The sequence below is a fragment of the Musca autumnalis genome, unplaced genomic scaffold, assembly GCF_047663935.1.
Source record: "Musca autumnalis isolate F117 unplaced genomic scaffold, ASM4766393v1 scaffold_5, whole genome shotgun sequence".
Lineage (NCBI taxonomy): Eukaryota > Metazoa > Arthropoda > Insecta > Diptera > Muscidae > Musca > Musca autumnalis.
In genome coordinates, this window is record NW_027412088.1 from 140,751,684 (window position 1) to 140,771,843 (window position 20,160).

At 34.7% G+C, this 20,160-nt stretch overlaps 2 protein-coding genes and 1 long non-coding RNA gene across 3 annotated transcripts; all 3 read left to right on the forward strand.

Moving 5' to 3' along the window:
- Nucleotides 1-8,222: 8,222 nt before the first annotated feature.
- LOC141404830 (tudor domain-containing protein 7A-like) lies at nt 8,223-9,898 on the forward strand. Its single transcript, XM_073988567.1, has 2 exons — nt 8,223-8,859; nt 9,575-9,898. Exon 1 carries the CDS (start codon nt 8,274-8,276, stop codon nt 8,808-8,810), a length of 537 nt encoding a protein of 178 aa, XP_073844668.1. The 5' UTR covers nt 8,223-8,273; the 3' UTR covers nt 8,811-8,859; nt 9,575-9,898.
- Nucleotides 9,899-10,043: 145 nt separating this feature from the next.
- Nucleotides 10,044-10,743, forward strand: LOC141404831 (uncharacterized). Its single transcript, XR_012413081.1, has 3 exons — nt 10,044-10,419; nt 10,481-10,597; nt 10,654-10,743. It is a non-coding gene; the product is annotated as an uncharacterized lncRNA (long non-coding RNA).
- A 3,325-nt stretch (nt 10,744-14,068) lies between these two features.
- LOC141386771 (tudor domain-containing protein 7-like) lies at nt 14,069-19,632 on the forward strand. Its single transcript, XM_073955687.1, has 5 exons — nt 14,069-14,138; nt 14,704-14,987; nt 15,212-15,337; nt 19,016-19,145; nt 19,211-19,632. The coding sequence occupies exons 1-5, from the start codon at nt 14,069-14,071 to the stop codon at nt 19,435-19,437; spliced, it is 837 nt and encodes a 278-aa protein (XP_073811788.1). The 3' UTR covers nt 19,438-19,632.
- The last annotated feature ends 528 nt before the right edge of the window (nt 19,633-20,160 follow it).

Genomic DNA, 20,160 nt, shown 5'->3' on the forward strand with positions numbered 1-20,160 from the left:
ACTTCTGTACCAAATTTTTGACTATCTTTAAAACTGCGAGCTGTATCTTGATTTCAACAGATAGACGGACATGGTCAAATCGACATAGAATTTTATGCTGATCAATAATATATATACTTTATAGGGTCTCCGACGAATATTTCGATGTGTTACAAACGGAATGACAAATTTAATTATACCCTCCATATGGTGGAGGGTATAAAAAGTACTGGAACGAAGCTTAAGTAAACTGCAATTTTAAAATTTATCAGCCAGTTTATGTATGTCGAAAGAAGAATGTGTGCGAATGAAACACGCCCGAACTTTAGTTTTCGAAATAATTTTACCTTTGCTTTTGTTTCAAAACAAAAAACAAATCTAAAAACACACAAGAGTTTGGACGTGTTTCTTTCGCACACATTCTTCTTTCGAAATACAGAAACAGGCTGTATGTTTTTGTTCGGTTTCATGGTTTAATAAGAAAGGTTAGCCAAAGCTTTATGTCAATTTAATTTTTTTTTTTGTTCGAGTATGCCTAAAACTTCAAAACAATATAAACAAACTGTGTATGTGTGTGTGGTGTTTGAATAATATGCCAAACAATTTTAAAAACAATAGAATTCAATGATTTTTAAAATTGTTTTTAGACCATTTGTATGGAAGAAATTGGTGAGATTTGCATTGAAACAATCAGTTTATCAAATTCACAAGTCGATTATGTGGAGAAAACTTAACTCTTCATTCATTTGTTGCGTTTTTTATAAAATGCTCAAAAAATACATTGTAAACAACCCCACTTGTTGCTTTTATTTTGAAGTTTTAGGAATTCAAGAAAAACAAGGATTCTAAAGATTTTTTTCATTTAAATCTACCTCTTTACTTATACCATGTTCGGTTTGGTTTAAAACATCAAAAGAAACAAAAACAAATTTCATACATTTTAGGAAACAGCTGACTTTCTTGCAAGTTTTTGCAAAATGCTGTTCGATAACTTTTTGCAATTTTTCTTGCTTGAGAGAGTAAAATTCACTGAGAGAGGTTGCTGGAACTGACTGAGTAATTATCGTAATCGTACACACCTAATTTCATGATTTTACTCTACTACGCAGCAAAAAAGTTTGGAAGTAGTCCAATACAGAGTTATGATTTCCCAAAATCTTTTAATGCAGTCCACACGGAGTTATGAAAAATGCACTCCGTTCGATACATTTTAGAAGCACTCGCTTAAAGATCCCTGCATGCACAAGCCAATTTGTTGATCCCTAGAAAAGATGTCGCAGTTTTTTTTTTCAAATAAAAAAGAGTGTCTAAAATTCTAAGAATTTGTTTAAAAAATAAAGAAATACAAGCATTTCGGAAACTAGTTTTGGAGTGGAGTTGGAGTTAGTTTCGAAATCTGAGCCTGAGTGGAAGGACAATATGTATAAAAACCCTTTGGATGATAAAGCAAAATCAATTGCGGTGGCATAAAATGCAGAGCAGAGGAAGTAAACCCAGTCACGATTAAATTTAATGGAGAGTTTTTATAATTTGTGTTAATGTAATAAAGTTCTCAATATTGTTACGGAATTAGATTTAACTAATCTCCGTGTAGACGTTGTTTTATTTCCCAGTACGATTTGTACCAAATAAAACAGGGTTCGTTTTAGATTACGTTTCTACAATGCTTTATTTACTTTATTACACTTATTCGTAACCGACTTTAATTACTAAGCACGCAGCTTGTCTCTAGTTAGCACGCAGCACTTCTTTAACCGATCTGTTCAGTTCAACGCTTAAAACACAACTCAACTCAATGTTGCCATTCGTAACTCTATTTATACCCAAAATCTCCTTGGTCTAGAAATATCTAGAACATATGGCAACCTCTCGAATCTGTACAGCGAACACACAGACTCACATTCGCACTAAGCGAACAACCATACTCACATACATACAAGTAGACAAGCACAGTAATGACGTAACAACAACAAACAACTACACGAAATACAAGAAGTAGGAACTAAACGATAATTACATTATTATGGCAAAACAAACAAAAGAACATTAACAAAAGGTAATGTAACGACTAGAATGATGAAGAGAGTTCTACATGGTAGTTGTTGTTGCTTAAATAAAGTAACTGCGTAATACAAACTTTACGTTACAATTCAAATTTTTAAATTAACGGAAATTAAACTAAATTAACTTAAACCTATCAGTTACATTCGTAACAATATTCTTGTTTTACACAAATAATAAATTAATTTTATTTATTTTGGGATACTTTGCAAGGCTTGCATTTTTATGGCATCTTTAGACTGCATTTGGTTTGGTTTGGTTTTAGGACGCGCAGCTACCGTTGTTGGCAGCTACTTCACTCTGAGAGCTTGAGGTCCATTGTGATCATCCTTAAAGAAGCTGTGTGTTAAATTCAATCCAAAACACTGCATCAAATTCAGTGATTTGGATCGAAAATGGACTGCATCCCAGCTGTTTGCTGTGGAAGCAAAATGGAGTGCATCCTAGCTGCGCGCTCTCTTGTAAAATTCATATGTGAATTCATAGAAAAAGATCCCACCAAAAAATTTTGGAAGTTGTGCAGGTGGAGTTATGATTCATAAGTGAATTCATAGAAAAAGATCCCACCAAAAATTTTTGGAAGTTGTGCAGGTGGAGTTATGATTTCCCAACAACCTTCGATGCAGTCCACACGGAGTTATGAAAAATGCTCTCCGTTGGATACAATTTATAAGCAGTTGCTTTAGAGATCCCTAAAAAAAAATCATTTATTGCGAAATCATTTATTCTAAAAATAAGAGAGAGTGTACACATTTCTAAGAATTTGTTGTAAAATAAAGAAATAAAAACTTTAGTTGCGAACATTTTTGCGGTAATTCACGAGACGGAAATTTTTAATGGAGTGGAGTGCAGTTGGAGTCCATGTCGAAAGCTGAACTAGTGATGGGAAGGCAACATAAAAAACCTTTAGGATGATGAAGCAAAATCAGAAAAATTATTCACTTGAGACCGTAATTTTGTTGTCCACCCCTATTTTCAAACATGTTGTGCATATGTTTAGTATTTTGTTGTTTGAGTTGGAAAAAAATATACTTGCAACAAAATATTGAGAGAAATGTTTCTTCTTCGTATGGTTCGACGTTATAACCGATAGCAAAATTCAAATATTTCACAAAAAAACGACGTTACAACCGATATGACGTTATAAGCGATATTTATTTGTGTGGATTATAGAGGGCAGAAATTCAGGTCTTTTGGATTTCGTCGTTATAAACGATGACGTTATAAGTGATTTCGACAGTATGTGAGCGGAAATCGAAAAGAAATCGATGATTTTTATTCATAATTTTACAACTGTTTTTGCAGTTGTCTGGACGCCTACGTCACACAGGCAAGTTTTTGGTTTTTGACAATCAATACATGAACTCAACTTTCCAGTCAGGTGTAAGCGCAGGGTTGGGAACATAGTCATGGGAACATGGTCAGACTAGCAAGGTTTCATGAAACCAATTTCGTTAAAGTTTCTGTTCAAGTTTCGTTAGAGTCCACACCATTGGTGCTCAAAATATTTTCTGCATTAGTCTCTCTGATCGAGTCTTTCCGTTGCTAAACCATGAAAGATTTAGAATAAAGAGAACATATGTTGTTGTTGCAGTCACGTTAACGTATACGGGCGATCTTGGCTGGTCCACACACGTTAACGTGAGATTTGAGATTTTTGCGTGTCCTCTTTATTCTACCATTCACGTTTGTTCTGTTTCTCATATCAATAAAAACAAAACAAACATATGGCCTGTTCCCGTACTTTATAAAGTGGTAAAAGTTGTAAATGTCGTAAACGATTTTCATATAAATTTTGTGTACGGCATGGTTTAATAACTTACTTATACCATGGTGTACGGGAACGCAAAATGTGTAAAAGTGGTAAAAATTGTAAAAACTTTTTAGTTCTGGAACAGAGCTATAAATAAACTAAAAAACAACACAAAATAATTAACATTAATAATAAAATTAATATTAATAGTTAAATTTTCACTATTTCATTAATTAATTGTTTTTATTAAATCTTTTTATGCTTGTTTTGTTGTTAACGTTTGCTTGAGAAAATAAAAATGAAAGAAAATGGAAGAAAAAATCTTGCAACGAATAACAAGAAGAGGCAACACAACAAAAACAGAAAACCATGTACATGAGTTTCACTACTTCATACCCCTCGTCTATAAACTTGACGTCGCCATGTTGAAATCGTGCTAGTCTGACCATCGACATAGGGCTTCTACAAGGGTTTTGTACAGAGGTTTATTGTGGCACAATGATTTTAAGTCACGGAATGATTTATTTTGTTTTTGCCCTGTGGGTTCCATTATTGGCTGTTCTTGGAATGCTGTGTTGAGGCTTGCGCAGAGTGTGGCCTATCCAACTCCACTTTTTTCTTAATAATTGCCGCAATATAGACTCTTCATTTGTCTAGGACCATGGCTCTGTGTTTCTGATTGTGTTGGGCCAAAATCATGGTAGAACAATATACGGTAAGAGCAATACCCAGCTGACTGAACTGGGCTGTAATGTTAGTGCCAAATTCCATACGACATTTTATATTTTTATTTCTATTTTCGATGTATAATAGGGATATATATTTTTTGAGGAAAAAATATATTATGCAGAAAAAAAACTATTTCCTGTAAAGACTTCTTTATATCAATGATATGTAACCTCTTCCAAGTCCGAACAACGTGCCGCACACTATAACATCTCTTATAGAAGCCGTACAATTTTTTTTAATATGTGTGATATTTTGTTAAATTTGAAAAAAATTAAAGCCCTAATAAACATGTGATTTCAAAAAAAAAGGTTCGAAACAGCTTCTCTTTTTTCAATGATTTTTTAGAGACCCCAAACATGTTTGCAAGAATTCTACTTTTTGTGTGAAATTATCCATTTAGTAGAATAGTATGGATACTTTCAAATTGAAAATGTAACTAATTTTCATTCATGTTTTTCAAAATATTCAATCAGATGTGAAAAATATTAGTTTTATAAATTCCAATAATTTATAGACATTTCCTTGTTTTGTTTACAAATTCCTTTGTGGTTGTTGTTGAATTGTATTTGTTGTAGTATTTACTTTACCTTCTTTGTTCTACCATGACCGCCAAGTATTATTTAGATAATCGATCCAACGTAACAGAAAGATTGCACGTATGTTATTTCCTGGCCTTTTATTTTTATTTTGTTCCATGAAGTGTTCTTTATGCACATCGCATTTGTTTTTTGTATATTTATTTCTAGGCCCATTGAATCTGCTATATCCACCAAGTCATTTATTTTTGTTTGCATGTCGCTGAATTTGTGTGATATTAGGCAGATATCGTCCTCGAAGTCAAGGTCCTCTAAATTATCTACTTCCATACTATTCCTCTTTTCGTCTGGCATACTTTTGTCATGATTTCATCCAAAACAACAGCAAAAAGGAGGGCTGATAGAGGACATCCTTGTTTCACTCCAGCGTTTGTTGTAAACGTTTCGCTTTGCACCCCATTGTGTATAACATGTTGAGTGGATCCGTCGTATATTCGTTTGGTTATATTTATTATTTTTAGTGGTACACCTCTTATGCGCAGGCACTCCCATATGGCGATTCGTTTAATAGAATCAAATGCCTTTTGGAAGTCAATAAACACCAGGTATAATGGAGCTCGCCATTCAATTGACTGGTAAATTGTGATTCGTAGAGTGTTGATCTGATCGAAGCTGCTGCGGGTTTCGACCACCCTGACTGTTCTTCTCTTAAAGCTTCCTATACACATTCCAACCTTTTATTTATTAAAGTTGCCACTGTTTTGTAGATAGTATTAAGGCATGGTAGAATAAGAAAAGGTAGCAGCAATACACAGCTGACTGAACTGGGATGTAACGTTAGTGTCAAATTTCATATGACATTTTATACATTTATTTTTATTTCGATGTACATTAGAGACATATATTTTTTGAGAAAAAAATATATCATTCGGAAAAAACCATTTCCCAGAAAGACTTCTTCATATCAATGATACGTAACCTCCTCCAAGTTCGAACGATAAGCCGCGCAGTAAATCACCGCTTGTAGAGGCGATACAACGTTTGTTAATATGTGAGGAATTTTGTTTAAATTTAAAAAAATAAAGCCCTAATAAACATGTACTTCTTTGATTTCTAAAACAAAACATTGAAACAGCTTCTCCTTTTTCTATGAATTTCCAGCAACCCCACACTTTTCTGCAAGAATTCTACTTTCTGCGAGAATTTATGCATTTAGTGGAATGATGTGGAAACATAAAAATTGAAAATGTAACGAATTTTCATTCATGTTTTCCAAAATATTCAACCAAATGTGAAAAATTATTAGTTTTTTAAATTCCAATAATTTATAGACATTTCCTTGTTTTGTTTACAAATACAACTGGCAGTAACGTTACAAACAAAAACAAATTCCTTTGTGGTTGTTGTTCGAGTTGTATTTGTTGTAGTATTAACTTTACCTTATATTTGTTCTACCATGGTATTAAGGAGAGTTATCCCTCTCCAATTGTCACAAATGGTTGGATCCACGAGTTTGGTATCGGTAATGAAGAGATATATGGGCGTGATGAATATATTTGTAGAGAATTTCGCAGAGACTACAGGATGATTGTAAGCATTATACAGTCACACGTCTTATTTTCATTTTCTTTTCAGAAGCAAATGAAAATAATACAGCACAAAATGGGGGTGAGGTGACCACAAACCTCAATAAAACACCAGAAACACAAAATACCACACACATATATTCACCATACACTATATATTTATCATATCCCTCATATCCCTATCCCCCATACATTACATCCCCTCAACCACAACCATACAATCCCTTCCCTCATTATCCTACCCTTCCCCATTATCCTTACTTCCCATTCCCTCAACCCCCACAGTCAGCAGCACCACCACAATTTCCATATTATCCTCCACAGTCACAGTCAGCACCACCACAATTTTCATATTATCCTCCACAGCCACAGTCAGCACCACCACAATTTTCATATTATCCTCCACAGCCACAGTCAGCACCACCACAATTTTCATATTATCCTCCGCAGCCACAGTCAGCACCACCGCCACAATCTCCATATTATCCTCCACAGCCACAGTCAGCACCACCACCACAATCTCAACCCCCACCACCACAATCTCAACCCCCACAACAGTCACACACGGAACCACGCTGCCAAGAGGAACCGCAGTCACACACGGAACCACAATCACACACGGAACCACACTCACCGCAGTTGCCTGGAACTTCCCGGCAAAAACAACCGCAGTCACCACAGTTACCTGGAACCTCCCGGCAAAAACAACCACAGTCACACACGGAACCACACTCACCGCAGTTACCTGGAACCTCCCGGCAAAAACAACCGCAGTCAACACAGTTAAATGGAACCTCCCGGCAAAAACAACCGCAGTCACCACAGTTACCTGGAACCTCCCGGCAAAAACAACCGCAGTCACACACGGAACCACGCTGCCAAAAGGAACCGCAGTCACACACGGAACCACACTCACCGCAGTTGCCTGGAACTTCCCGGCAAAAACAACCGCAGTCACCACAGTTACCTGGAACCTCCCGGCAAAAACAACCGCAGTCACACACGGAACCACGCTGCCAAAAGGAACCGCAGTCACACACGGAACCACAATCACCGCAGTTACCTGGAACCTCCCGGCAAAAACAACCGCAGTTACACACGGAACCACAATCACACACGGAACCACAGTGGGAGTCAGATTCATCCGATGATCTATTTGTGGAATTATATGGAAATGTAATGTGTGAAAACAATGCACCAACCCCTCCCAACCCAACCATACGAACAATTATTCGAACAATAAAATCTAGAAAAACTCCAGAACAAGTTATTGAATATGAAAAAAACATAATTAATGCAATAAAAACGTACAAGAATGAACATGGCTTGAGCAAAAGGAAGGCAGCCATGATACACGGTGTAGACCCGTCAACTTTCAATCGGAGATTACAGAAATATCAAAGCGATAGTGATGAAGTTGGTTCTGTTATTGCTTCTAGCGTAAATGATCCAAAATACTCTCCGAAGTCTCCGGTGAGCCCGGGAACTGAAGAAATCCAATATTGATGATATTGTTATTGTGGTTGGGAAAGGGGGGGTGTAATGCTCGGTTTTTTGATTTTTTGTCTTGATGTGGCAGTGTGGGGTCGTCTTTTTGGTCCAGACTATAGTGGACGTTATAGTGCCCTAATGAATGACATTGAGGTGTTTATGGCCAATAAGAAGGAGAGACCCGTTTCCATAACACGCAAGAATATCTATTTGGTTAGCATTAATGACTGTTGGCATCGTATTCGTGTGGAGGAACTGGACAAATCAAAGACCAGCTGCCTATGCTTCTTTATTGATTTTGGTGATGCTGATTGGTTGCCTGTGGATCAATTGTTTATTTGTGAAACCCACTTCTTAAGATTACCAGCCCAAGCTGTACCATTTTCCCTTTATGGCCTGGAAGATTTTGAAGGTAATCCTGCTGGTCGCAAGTGTTTGGATGATTTGCTACCGACGAAGTCTGTGGTGGGCAAAGTTTTCACAAAAGAATCCGAATTCTATGACACCGAATCAAAGTGTAATGGTAAAATACAGGTGGTACTTTTCGATACATCTACCCAGGAAGATATCAATCTAAATAATCAGCTATCCAATATTATTTGTAAGGAAACTATGCCTCCAGAGAACTTAATCAAAACACAGTTACAAATATCTTCGTTTCACATGCCAGTATAATGGTGATATATTTGTACAGGTTAAGAGTCCAGAGCTTAAATATGTCCAAGTAAGGGGTAGTTTACACTATATGTAAATGTCACATGACATGAAATTTTCCATCATTATATAGTGGCTAATATGTGCAATATTGGGGATTTTCCTTACGCCATTTACTTTGTGCGTCAACACCATCAAAAATGTAATAAATTTACGTCTCCACATTGCCTGCGTGGGTAGATATGGAATGTTTTTATTTCGTGTCATGTGACATTTACATATAGTGTAAACTACCCCTAAGTATATTCATACCATGGTATAAGTAAAGAGGTAGATTTAAATGAAAAAATCTATAGAACCCTTGTTTTTCTTGAATTCCTAAAACTTCAAAATAAAAGCTACAAGTGGGTTTGTTTACAATGCATTTTTTGAGCATTTTATAAAAAACGCGAAAAATGAATGAAGCGTTAAGTTTTTTCCACATAATCGAGTTGTGAATATGATAAACTGATTGTTTCCATGCAAATCTCACCAATTTCTTCCATACAAATGGTCTAAAAACAATTTTAAAAATCATTGAATTCGATTGTTTTTAAAATTGTTTGGCATATTATTCAAACACCACACACACATACACAGTTTGTTTATATTGTTTTGAAGTTTTAGGCATACTCGAATGAAAAAATTAAATTGGCATAAAGCTTTGGCTAACCTTTCTTATTAAACCATGATTCATACAATTCATAAAGTACTGTCTTAAGCTAACCTTATTTCTTCATGTAAAGGTGCTGATGCAACAAATAATTGAGACACGTTTTAATCGAGACCAGCATAAAGTCACATTCGAGGACTTGAAACGTTCCAATATGTTTTTGATTTGTGATGACACGGATGCCAATGACATTAAATGGTATCGTGGCACATTAGTGGATGCCAAGAATATTAAGGTAGATAGCAGCAATTACCTAATGTATTATGTGGATCAAGGCATAACAAAATCGGTGGATATTTCGAAAATGTTCCTCTTGGAAAGTTTAAGTTTGGCTTTGAGCAAATTCCCCGAACAAGCTATTAAAGTGCGTTTACATAATATTCCTGAAATATCGAAAAATATTAGCTGTGTTCCTTTACTTACCTGAGGTTACTATTTTAACCATTTGTTAGCATTTTTAACCTGCAAAGCGTTCCTTAACCCCGAAAAGTGGCAAAACTGGAAGCAATTTTAAAGAGTGTGAAAGGGGAGAGATAGCGAAAATGGCTTTCTCTTCTACCACAGGCTACCAGCAAAATTTCTGCAGGTAGAAAATGGCAGAACTGATTTTTCGACTTTTGTTTGACGATTATTTCACAAAATGGACGAAAAACCGAAGAAAAAGTCGAACACTGACAACACTAAATTAAAAACTGTGAAATAAAAGACGAAAATTGATTTTTTTGTTTTTTCTGACATTGCTGCCGGATCTACCATTTTTCCGTTCCTTTACTTTTCTAGTAAAAATGTTCATGAGAGAGCAATTTTGAACAATTTTGACACTTTTCTCTTTTACCACTCTTACCATTAAAAAAGTAAAGGAACAAAGCTATTGTTGGACGCATTCGTGGTTTGTTGCCCAAGAATTGTGAAGTTTTGGTAAGTGCATGAATCAGAACATAGATTAACTCTTTTTAAATTTGGTTTTATTTTACTTTAGACAAAAATGGTTGTTCCCGGTCCAGTACCCCAAGTAACAATACACACACGTTTAGAGGGCCCTGGTATTTTGGTTACCATCAATGACGTTATACGCAATGAACATGAACTAATGGGGGTAGGTTTTGTGTTATTATTATAAATTTGATTTATTAAAATGTTTTTACATTTTAGTGCCCACTTATTACCTGGTTCCAGCTCTGTTGGCACTGAAGATGATGGGTCAGCATGGCATAATAAGAAGGTAATCTCATTTGAAAAAACCGTCCCTGAGCTGCCAAATACAACCATGCATTCGAAACAATATGAAAGTTGTTGTTGTATGTCAATTACAAAAAAACAACATATTGTTTGTTTACGTTTTATTTATATTTTTATTGGAATAAATCTATTATATAAAACTCAAATGACGTTCGTACGTGAATCAAAAACTCGACCAATTTACAACCGATTTGTTTCGCGTTTGTCTTAAAATGTTCGTATTTACCCAAGGAAGGATCTGACGTATTTTATTTTTGAGATATCGCGAAGAATCCGCAAAAATATATTTTGAAAAGAGATTGTCAGACAAAATTGTCTCAAAATGTTCGTATTTATCCAAGGAAGGATCCGACGTATTTTATTTTTGAGATATCGCGAAAATTTGCAAAAATATATTTTGAAGAAGGATTTTCAGAGAATAATGCTGCATCGCCTGAAAGTAACATTGGATATATAAATCATTGAAATTCCACGTTGATCTGGAGATATAAAAATGTAAAAGTTGTATGCGGATATCTATAGAACGGTAATAGATTTAGTCTCTAAAATGTGGAGGTGTAGCGGAAAATGATTTAGACGTAAGTATGCTAAATCATATTGAAATCGGTTCAGATTTGCATATACATAGCTCCCATAAATATTTTCGGCCGATTTCATGTATTTGATGCACCAAACATGCTATGTATATCCAATTTCAATGAAATTTGGAATGTGTGATGGTATTTGGATACGAAAGAAGTATATGGAAATATTCAAAAATAGTTTACAATCGTTGAAGTTGAGGTTCACCATTGAATAAGTCGCGAACTGTGAATATTATTTTATACAATATGAATATATTTATATTAATTGAAGTGTTTTAGCCGGGGTCGCATAAAATGAACCATAACAAATAATTTATGTGGAAGCTGTGTTGGTGGTAATATTAAAAAGAGTGTAAAAATGTGTTGAAGTTTACAAGTTTTTTGTGTTCTTTCTTGATTTCTGGTAAAACCACGGAAAATTCAGACCTGAACTCAAAGAAAGAATTGGATAATGCCCCTTGGGCAACATGATTCTAATGCATGACTTCTCGATATATACATTGCATCCTCCTAAAATCGATGCTGACATTTCGAAGTCAGCATCTCCGCATATTTTTACCGCGCTTTCGTGTTTGCATTATGTAGTGTCAACGAACATTCTATACGTACCAGCTGCTATTGTCTTTTTCATTTATCTCTATGTCAATTTTTATTTTAATAGATTTTAGTTTCCATTTTATTCAAACAATTTGTGTGGGAACTTATGCGAAAAATACTTTAAAAAACGTGAGATTGGTCTAAATTGTAAGTGATTATTATTAGCTTCGATTTGCTGCTGTTATTTTCAGCATGGTTGTGGAAAATCTAATATGAAGACGCTAAAGGAGCGACCGGATATGCTGCCGGAATCATTGTAATTTTTGGGCAATCAAGAGTCACGTCATTTTGTATACAACATTTTAAAATATCGAACTCCGCATTTGTCTTCTAGCAGTTCACATCGAGATGCCTGATGAGCTGAACTAACCCACCAGCAAATGGATCGTAGCATATATATAGTTGGGTGCGTGGTACTTCGCGGATTTCTATTTCTACAATGTCGCTTCCGGGTATGGTAAGCGGTTTATCATATGGCTTAGGTCCCCTACAGGATCTTATATTTGACTCAAAATAAGAGTGAGAAATGTTATGTTGATATATGTATATAGCCACGAAAAAATTGGACGGGCAGATTCGGGGGAAGCAATGACTCTCAAAGAACCCAAATATTAAATGCAGCATTTTATGAATCAGCACTATTAGATCGGTTTGAACTTCTTAGGTATCGTTTTCAATGTAATTCACAGTGCTGCAATAGGCAAAGCGGAAGTTGCAGTGCAAGGTACCGCGAGGGGACACTAATCTGCAATAGTGTATTTGTTGATCACTATTTCTGAGGAATCATTCGAAGTTGTCCTTTAAGCAATTGCATTATTAAAGGTAAAAACTTCGAAGTCAATAGAAATCGTAATTATAATAAGCGTGCAATTATATTTGGGAATGACTTAACCAATGCTACAGGCATTAACCCGAACACATTGACATCGAAGTAATTTGGTGAAGTGGTGAATAGGAAACAGAAACTGTTGGCCTGTTCCAAAACTGCAAGAGTCTACTAATTTGTAATATTTTTTCTGATAACTATAATGCTATCGTAGAAAAATAGTAGTGGAACAAAGCATATTTTACTTATGGCATATCTAAATCATTATTGAAGTAATAATAATCAATACCATAGATGGAATATGCACTTGGAAAAAATATTACCATGAATAAAATAATTTAAAATATTAAAAAATTGGTAACATTAAATGTTAATAAAAGTATAGTCATTCCTTCGTATATTATCTTAGTCGGGGTAGCGAAGCACATCGGGTTCAGCTAGTATTTTAATATTTCACGAGAATGTGTGAAAAGTTTACTTTTTCGGTATTCAATTGGTACATTGAGAACGTTTCTGCGGATGGAGAACAAAAGTTTGTATTTTTTGCGTTTCTCGGTCCTCTTAAAGTACAAAGAGTTCTAACTTGAATGTTATTGCATTGTTATTCGTGGAAGCAAAAGACAAATCACAGAAACGAGCATTTAATTGCCAGCAGTGTTCAAGGTTTTTATTCGCCCTGATCTCGGCAACGATATCCCCACACGCTTACGGTAACTAGCATTAACCTTATGGCTGGCTGGCAGCAAAAAAGCCGGTAAGTAAATGTTTGGAGCGAAGATGAGTGGATTTATATTTTGATGTTGAATGTGTGCGGCTTGTTACAGGTCACCAAATCTCTGTCGAATCATGGGACACTGGTAGTGCTGTTACATGTATTCTTCGTGTCTGTGGTGGCGGTATTCATCGTCGTGATTTTCACCTCTACTAAGACATTTCGCAGTTGGAACACTAAAGCTGCTACCAACCGCGCTAAAACGCTATAGAACACGTGAAGCTAGAAAGAAGAAACCGCCACTGCCCCCAAGATGTAAAATCTGTGTATTGTATTATTTTTATTCTACAAAATATATTATAATATTTAAGAATATGTATATAAAACCAACTTAAGGAAACCGACATCTATCTATATTTTGTCTTTACAAAAATAAAAATCTTACAAGGAAAAAACATATAATGTTGTAGTCATTATACACGTTATTATATACATGATCATACACGCTGGATCTTATTTGGGGAGTCATTTCAATATTTATCGTGCCAAACATCCATTTTAGTGTCACCGTATGATTTTTTGAGATTTGGGTCATTATGTCAGGAAATAATGACTTGCCCATGGTTGGGAGAAATGTTCCGATGTGCAAAGATTGGACCAGCCATTTATATTGGTCACTGTAGGAGCTTTATAGTTTTTGAACAATTATATTTGAAAGCATAGCCTTGATCACGAAACACATCATATCTCCTGTTAACAGGATCATAAGGAATTTCAAAGCAGCTACTTGAAGGACTGGATCGTTATAGTCCATGCTTTATATATGTATGTCTGGAAAAAATATTGCGAGGAATAAGTTTTAGGCAAAATCAGTTAATCCGTTCGTGAGTTATCGTACGCACCAAATCTTTGAACTTTTATGGAGGAGGTACCGGAAGATGCGGACCGATATGCCCCATTCTTGAAATTGATAAATTTTTTGAAAAAATATGACGAGGCCAATATTTGGACAACATCAGCTTATCCGTTCGAGAGTTATCCTTTAGACGGGCGGGCAGACGGGGCAAAATCGACACCAAATTGTCTGAAAATTTAAAAATTTTAAATTAAATTAGTTTGGAATTTGAAATGTAAATAAACCTGACATATGTATGCTTTAACATATACATACAAAGTTTGTCAAAATCATTTTGTCAATGAAGGGACGGCAAAGCGAATACAACTCTGTGAGCTCTGAGCGTGAGGTTACCTTGTATCATTGTATCATGATGGGTCAGTAAGAAAATTCAGTTTAGATTTTTCAAAAAATACCCAGGATAATTCAAGTTCCACAAGCCTTGCTTCACCAACAACACCCACAAGCAATTCATTTATCGATATTACCCGAGGTCTAACCTTAACCACTGTGCCTGGCTCACCACAAAAAGTTAGCGATTTACCAAAACTCAGTGATTATACAAATATACCGTCTGTTGGAGAGCTGTTCGAAGTGCGCGTAACAATGTCGGCTAATCCTTCAAATTTCATTGTAATGCTTGGTTTACATTTACGAAATCCACTCGATTTCAACTGTCAAATCCATAGGTTAAACGTCAAATGAAATCCAGATGAGATTTCATTTGACGTTTGAGCTATGGAAGTGACAGTTGAAATCGAGTGGATTTCGTAAATGTAAACTTAGCATAAGTCGTCCAGGTGTTTGTAAGTTAATTACAATTAGTAATTAAACTGTTTTTTTTTCTTGTTTTCCAGATCCAACCATATAAAGACTATCCCAATTTGAGAACCCTAATGAAAGAATTACAAACTTTTTGTGAAAATAGTGATGAATTTATACCAACAACAGATATGGTTGAAATTGGCCAAGCCTTATGCCAAGTTTACACTTGCGCTCTAAAATCCACTGGATTTCACGAAATCCTGAAATACATCCCGGTGTTTACACTTATTTTTTTGTTGATTTCATACATATCACAATGATCAAGGTAGATGCATACGCGCAGCTGATCGAACATGAATTTTCAAAACAAGTTGTTGCAAATTGAATTAGTCATCAAAAATATACGACAATATAGAACTGTACAACTTTATTTCGAAAATTATCGTAAAACTATCTATATATCGTATTAATTGTATATAGAACCCGTTCCCGTACTCCGAAGTCTAGCAAGACTTACACTTCTCTTTAAACAAAAATAGCGCCGAATAACACCCTATTCTCCTGTTTTCTGCCATACAATTTTGGCATAGTAGAAACTAGCAACATGTTCATTAACATCTAAATACTATAGCTGATACGTTGATTTGCTGCAGTTTTTGCAATTTCCATCATTTTTTCGTTCCCGTATTTTTTAAGAAATTTGTATGGGGATGCAATTTTAGACATTTCGCTCTTTTTTCTAACATTACCATTAAAAAAGTACGAGAACGCAATGAAAAATAGCATTGTAACAAAGTAATCTAATATTTTTTTCACATTGTTTACAAATTTTGATTCTAAAATTTTTTGTTGCAGCAATTGACCATCTACCTTGTTTATTGTGATACGTGAAAAGTGTTGCAACTTTTGGTACTTTTTCAGTCACAAACTGGGTTGTATATCATGTGTACTGTGATTTCGATGTTGATTTCGCTGAAATCACGAAATGAGATGATTTCATTTTTGTATGCGAAATCATGATAATTTGTGCTTGATTCCGCGCGAAATCACGAAACGCCTTCGAAATCACGAAAAGACGCCGAATGTAAACCAAACATTACTATTTTTATTTTGCCTTTCAGAGTAATGCTTGGTTTACATTCGTCGTCGTTTCGTGATTTCGCGCGGAATCTGGCAAAATATATCATGATTTCGCATACAAAAATAAAATCATCTCATTTTGTGATTTCAGCGGAATCAACATCGAAATCACAGTACACATGACATACAACCCTGCTTTTGCCTAAAAAAGTACCAAAAGTTGCAACAGTTTTCACGTATCACAATAAACAAGGTAGATGGTCAATTGCTGCATTAAAAATTTAGTATCAAAATTTGTAAACAATTTGTAAAAAAATACTGAATTATTTTGTTACAATGCTATTATTCTTCATTGTGTTCACGTCCTTTTTTTAATGGTAATGTCAGAAAAAAAAGAGCGAATTTTCTAAAATTGCTTTGCCATACAAATATCTTAAAAAATACGCGAACGGAAAAATGGCAGAAATTACAAAAATTCCAGCAGAAATGTCAAAATCAACGTATCAGCCATCGTATTTAAAAGCCAATAAACATGCTGCTAGTTTCTACTAGGCCAAATATCTGTAGCAGAGAACAACAGCTATTTTTGTTTAAAGAGAAGTGCAAGTCTTACTAGATTTAGGAGTACGGGAACGCATTTCTAGCACTAAACGGGAAAACAACTGCAAGTTGTAATCATGGTACAATAATACAGGTAGCATTATAAAGCCAGCTGATGGTAACATAATGTGTCAATTGCATTGAATTGATGTCAAATTTTGACATCTTATGTTACCAACAATTGCCGATGCGGCTACCTGTTTATTTGTACCATGGTTGTAATATTTTGCAGGTTATGAACACAACTTTTATTTAACAAAATTTATTATCATGATGTCTCAACGATAAAATCTTTTTTTTCATTTGTTCCTATTATACACAATTAATACACTCCACGTCAGTAGAATAGAACACCTAAATTTTTGTTAATGTTACCTTATTTACCCCAAAACGAATGAATCTGCGTTTTTTTATCTCGTGGGGATTTAAAGTCTATGATGTTCCGTATCAAAGACAGAAAAAATTATATTTCTAGCTCTTCGCGAAATGATTTTCTGACCAATCTACCGATAATACTATGAAAAATAGGCAATTATTTTTGGTCATCAGGATAGAACAGTCACTTCATTTCCGCGAATTTTTGAGGTATTAACGCCGAATTTTCTTTCAGTCGATAAAGCAAGACTTTTTAATAATTTTTCACCAAATGAAACCTAAAAATTATTCCGCGGACACCGAAATAACGGAGCGGAAGGGTATAAATTGACAGATATTTGGAACATCTCGGAGTATCAATAGGACTCACGCAGTTATGTCATATTTCTTCACAATAAGATAGAATATGACACAGACAACCTCGACGGATACAATCGAGTGCTTCGGATGCTGATAAGCTGGAACATTTTCAAAATAATTATAAAAAACGTCAAACTTTCTTATAAAAACCTTGATTTTTCTTCAATAAAATGATTTTTCCGCGAACAAGTCTGCCGTTCAAAGGTTTGGAAATATTCTCCAGATTTGGAGGAAGATAATCTGATAGGAAAACAACCGTTATTTTAATACACTGAGGGAAATTTTAGCACATTTTTCAAATTGAACACACCCTTTGGACTATGAATTTTATATGTTTTCTTATTTCGGTGTCGGCGACTGTTCTCAACAGTGTTATGCTCCAATATATGGACCAGGTTATGCTCTCCATACCGAATTTTACGAATTAGTAGTTTTTTAACTGAACTCGCAAATGTAAAAGCCCCATTTCGGCGGAAAAACACAGTCATGGAAATTGAGTTTTTAGGTTTCGTAAGTTGTTTTAAAAAGTACTAAAATTTCTCTCAGTGTATTAAAATAACATTTGTTTTCCTATCAGATTATCTTCCTCCAAAACTGGAGCATATTTCCAAACCTTTGAACGACAGATTTGTTCGCGAAAAAGCCATTTTATTGAACAAAACATCATGGTTTTTATAAGAAAGTTTGACGTTTTTCATAATTATTTTGAAAATGTTCCATCTTATCAGCATCCGATGCACTCGATTGTATCCGTCGAGGTTGTCTGTGTCATATTCTATCTTATTGTGAAGAAATATGACATAACTGCGCAACTCCTATTGACATTCCGATATGTTTCAAATATCTGTCAATTTAAACCCTTTCGCGCTGTTATTTCGGTGTCCGCGGAATAATTTTTAGGTTTGATTTGGTAAAAATTATTAAAAAGCCTTGCTTTATCGACTGAAAGAAAATTCGGCGTTAATACCTCAAAAATTCGCGATAATAAAGTGACTGTTCTATCCTGATGACCAAAAATAAATGCCTATTTTTCATAGTACTATTGGAAAATTGGTCAGAAAATCATTTCGTGAAGAGCTAGAAACATAATGTTTTCGGTCTTTGATGCGGAACATCATAGTCTTTAAATCCCCACAAGATTAATAACGCAGATTCTTTCGTTTTGGGATAAATAAGGTAACATTAACAAAAATTTAGGTGTTCTATTCTACTGACGTGGAGTGTACGATATATAGATAATTTTCGAAATAAAGCAGTAGAGTTCTATATTGTCGTATAGTTTTGATGTCTAATTCAATTTACAAGAAATTGTTTGAAAATTCATGTTCGATCAGCTGCGCATATGCATCTACCTTGATTATTGTGATATGATTGAAATCAACTAAAAATAAGTGTAAACACCGGGGTGTATTTCAGGATTTCCTGAAATCCACTGGATTTTGGAGCGTAAATGTAAACTTGGCATAACGGCCGTTTAAAAATATGGCGATATGTTACATGTACGTTTTTGTGATTTTGGCGATTCGGCCACGGTAGATTCAAGTCAATTGAAAATATTACCCCTTAAATTTCGTCAATTACCCAAAATGGCTATACAAGCCAAGCTTTATGGTAAGTTTTTCGCCTAAAAACAATGGCAGCGAACACTTTTTCTCAATCTCTGCTTTCTTTAACAGGTATTAAAGCTGTCAATGGAGACTGGACTCTAGATGATTGTTTATTTTTTCGTAAACTGACTGTGGGACAGACTTTCGTATCGGTTATTAAGAATATAAAATATGATAATGAGACAACACCACCTACCCAGATTTTGGAATTGGAACTGATTGATGTTACAACCGATGAAGATGTCCTCGTACATGAACTTCTATTAAACGAAAAACGAGCAATTAAAGAAAATTGAAGAGAACTTCCTTGTTGTAATTCACAAATTGATGATATGTATGTAGACAGCTTTCTTGATATACATACAAGAGAATAACGCTACGCGTTGATCGTGTAAGACTTTTTTTTAAAAACAAAACTTCGTTTTTTTCTTTGTAAATTTAACTATTGAACAGTGTTTCCATTTCGATGGAGAACTCTCGAAAATTTCATCACATTCACAAAAACCCACAACTATAACTCTTTTTTCTTCTCCTTCGTTTCTATCACTCACAACATTAAGAATTTAATTTGATATCAATTAGTTTTGATAATTGTTTTGTTTTTTTATTATTAATAATATTTCTTTTAAGACTCTTCATTATTATTTGTTTTTTATTTAAACGAAAGAATTGTGATATCGATATTATTTTATTAAATTAAATTACCCATTCAAACTATTATTTTAATCAAAACCAAAAGTAAAAAAATCGAGCATCATTTTTAAAACAACAATTCATTTTTGTTTACTAACATAAACATCTGGATTTCATTTGACGTTTAACCTATGGATTTGACAGTTGAAAACGAGTGGATTTCATAAATGTAAACCAAGCATAATAGGGTCTACTCGTGAAATTTGAAACATTGACATTTGCTACCATAAAATACTTCTTTTCATGGTAAACGTGTAGTAACAACGACTTGCGACAGTTCTGTATGCATGATATTTGCATTTTGATTCAAATTTGTTCTATTTTAG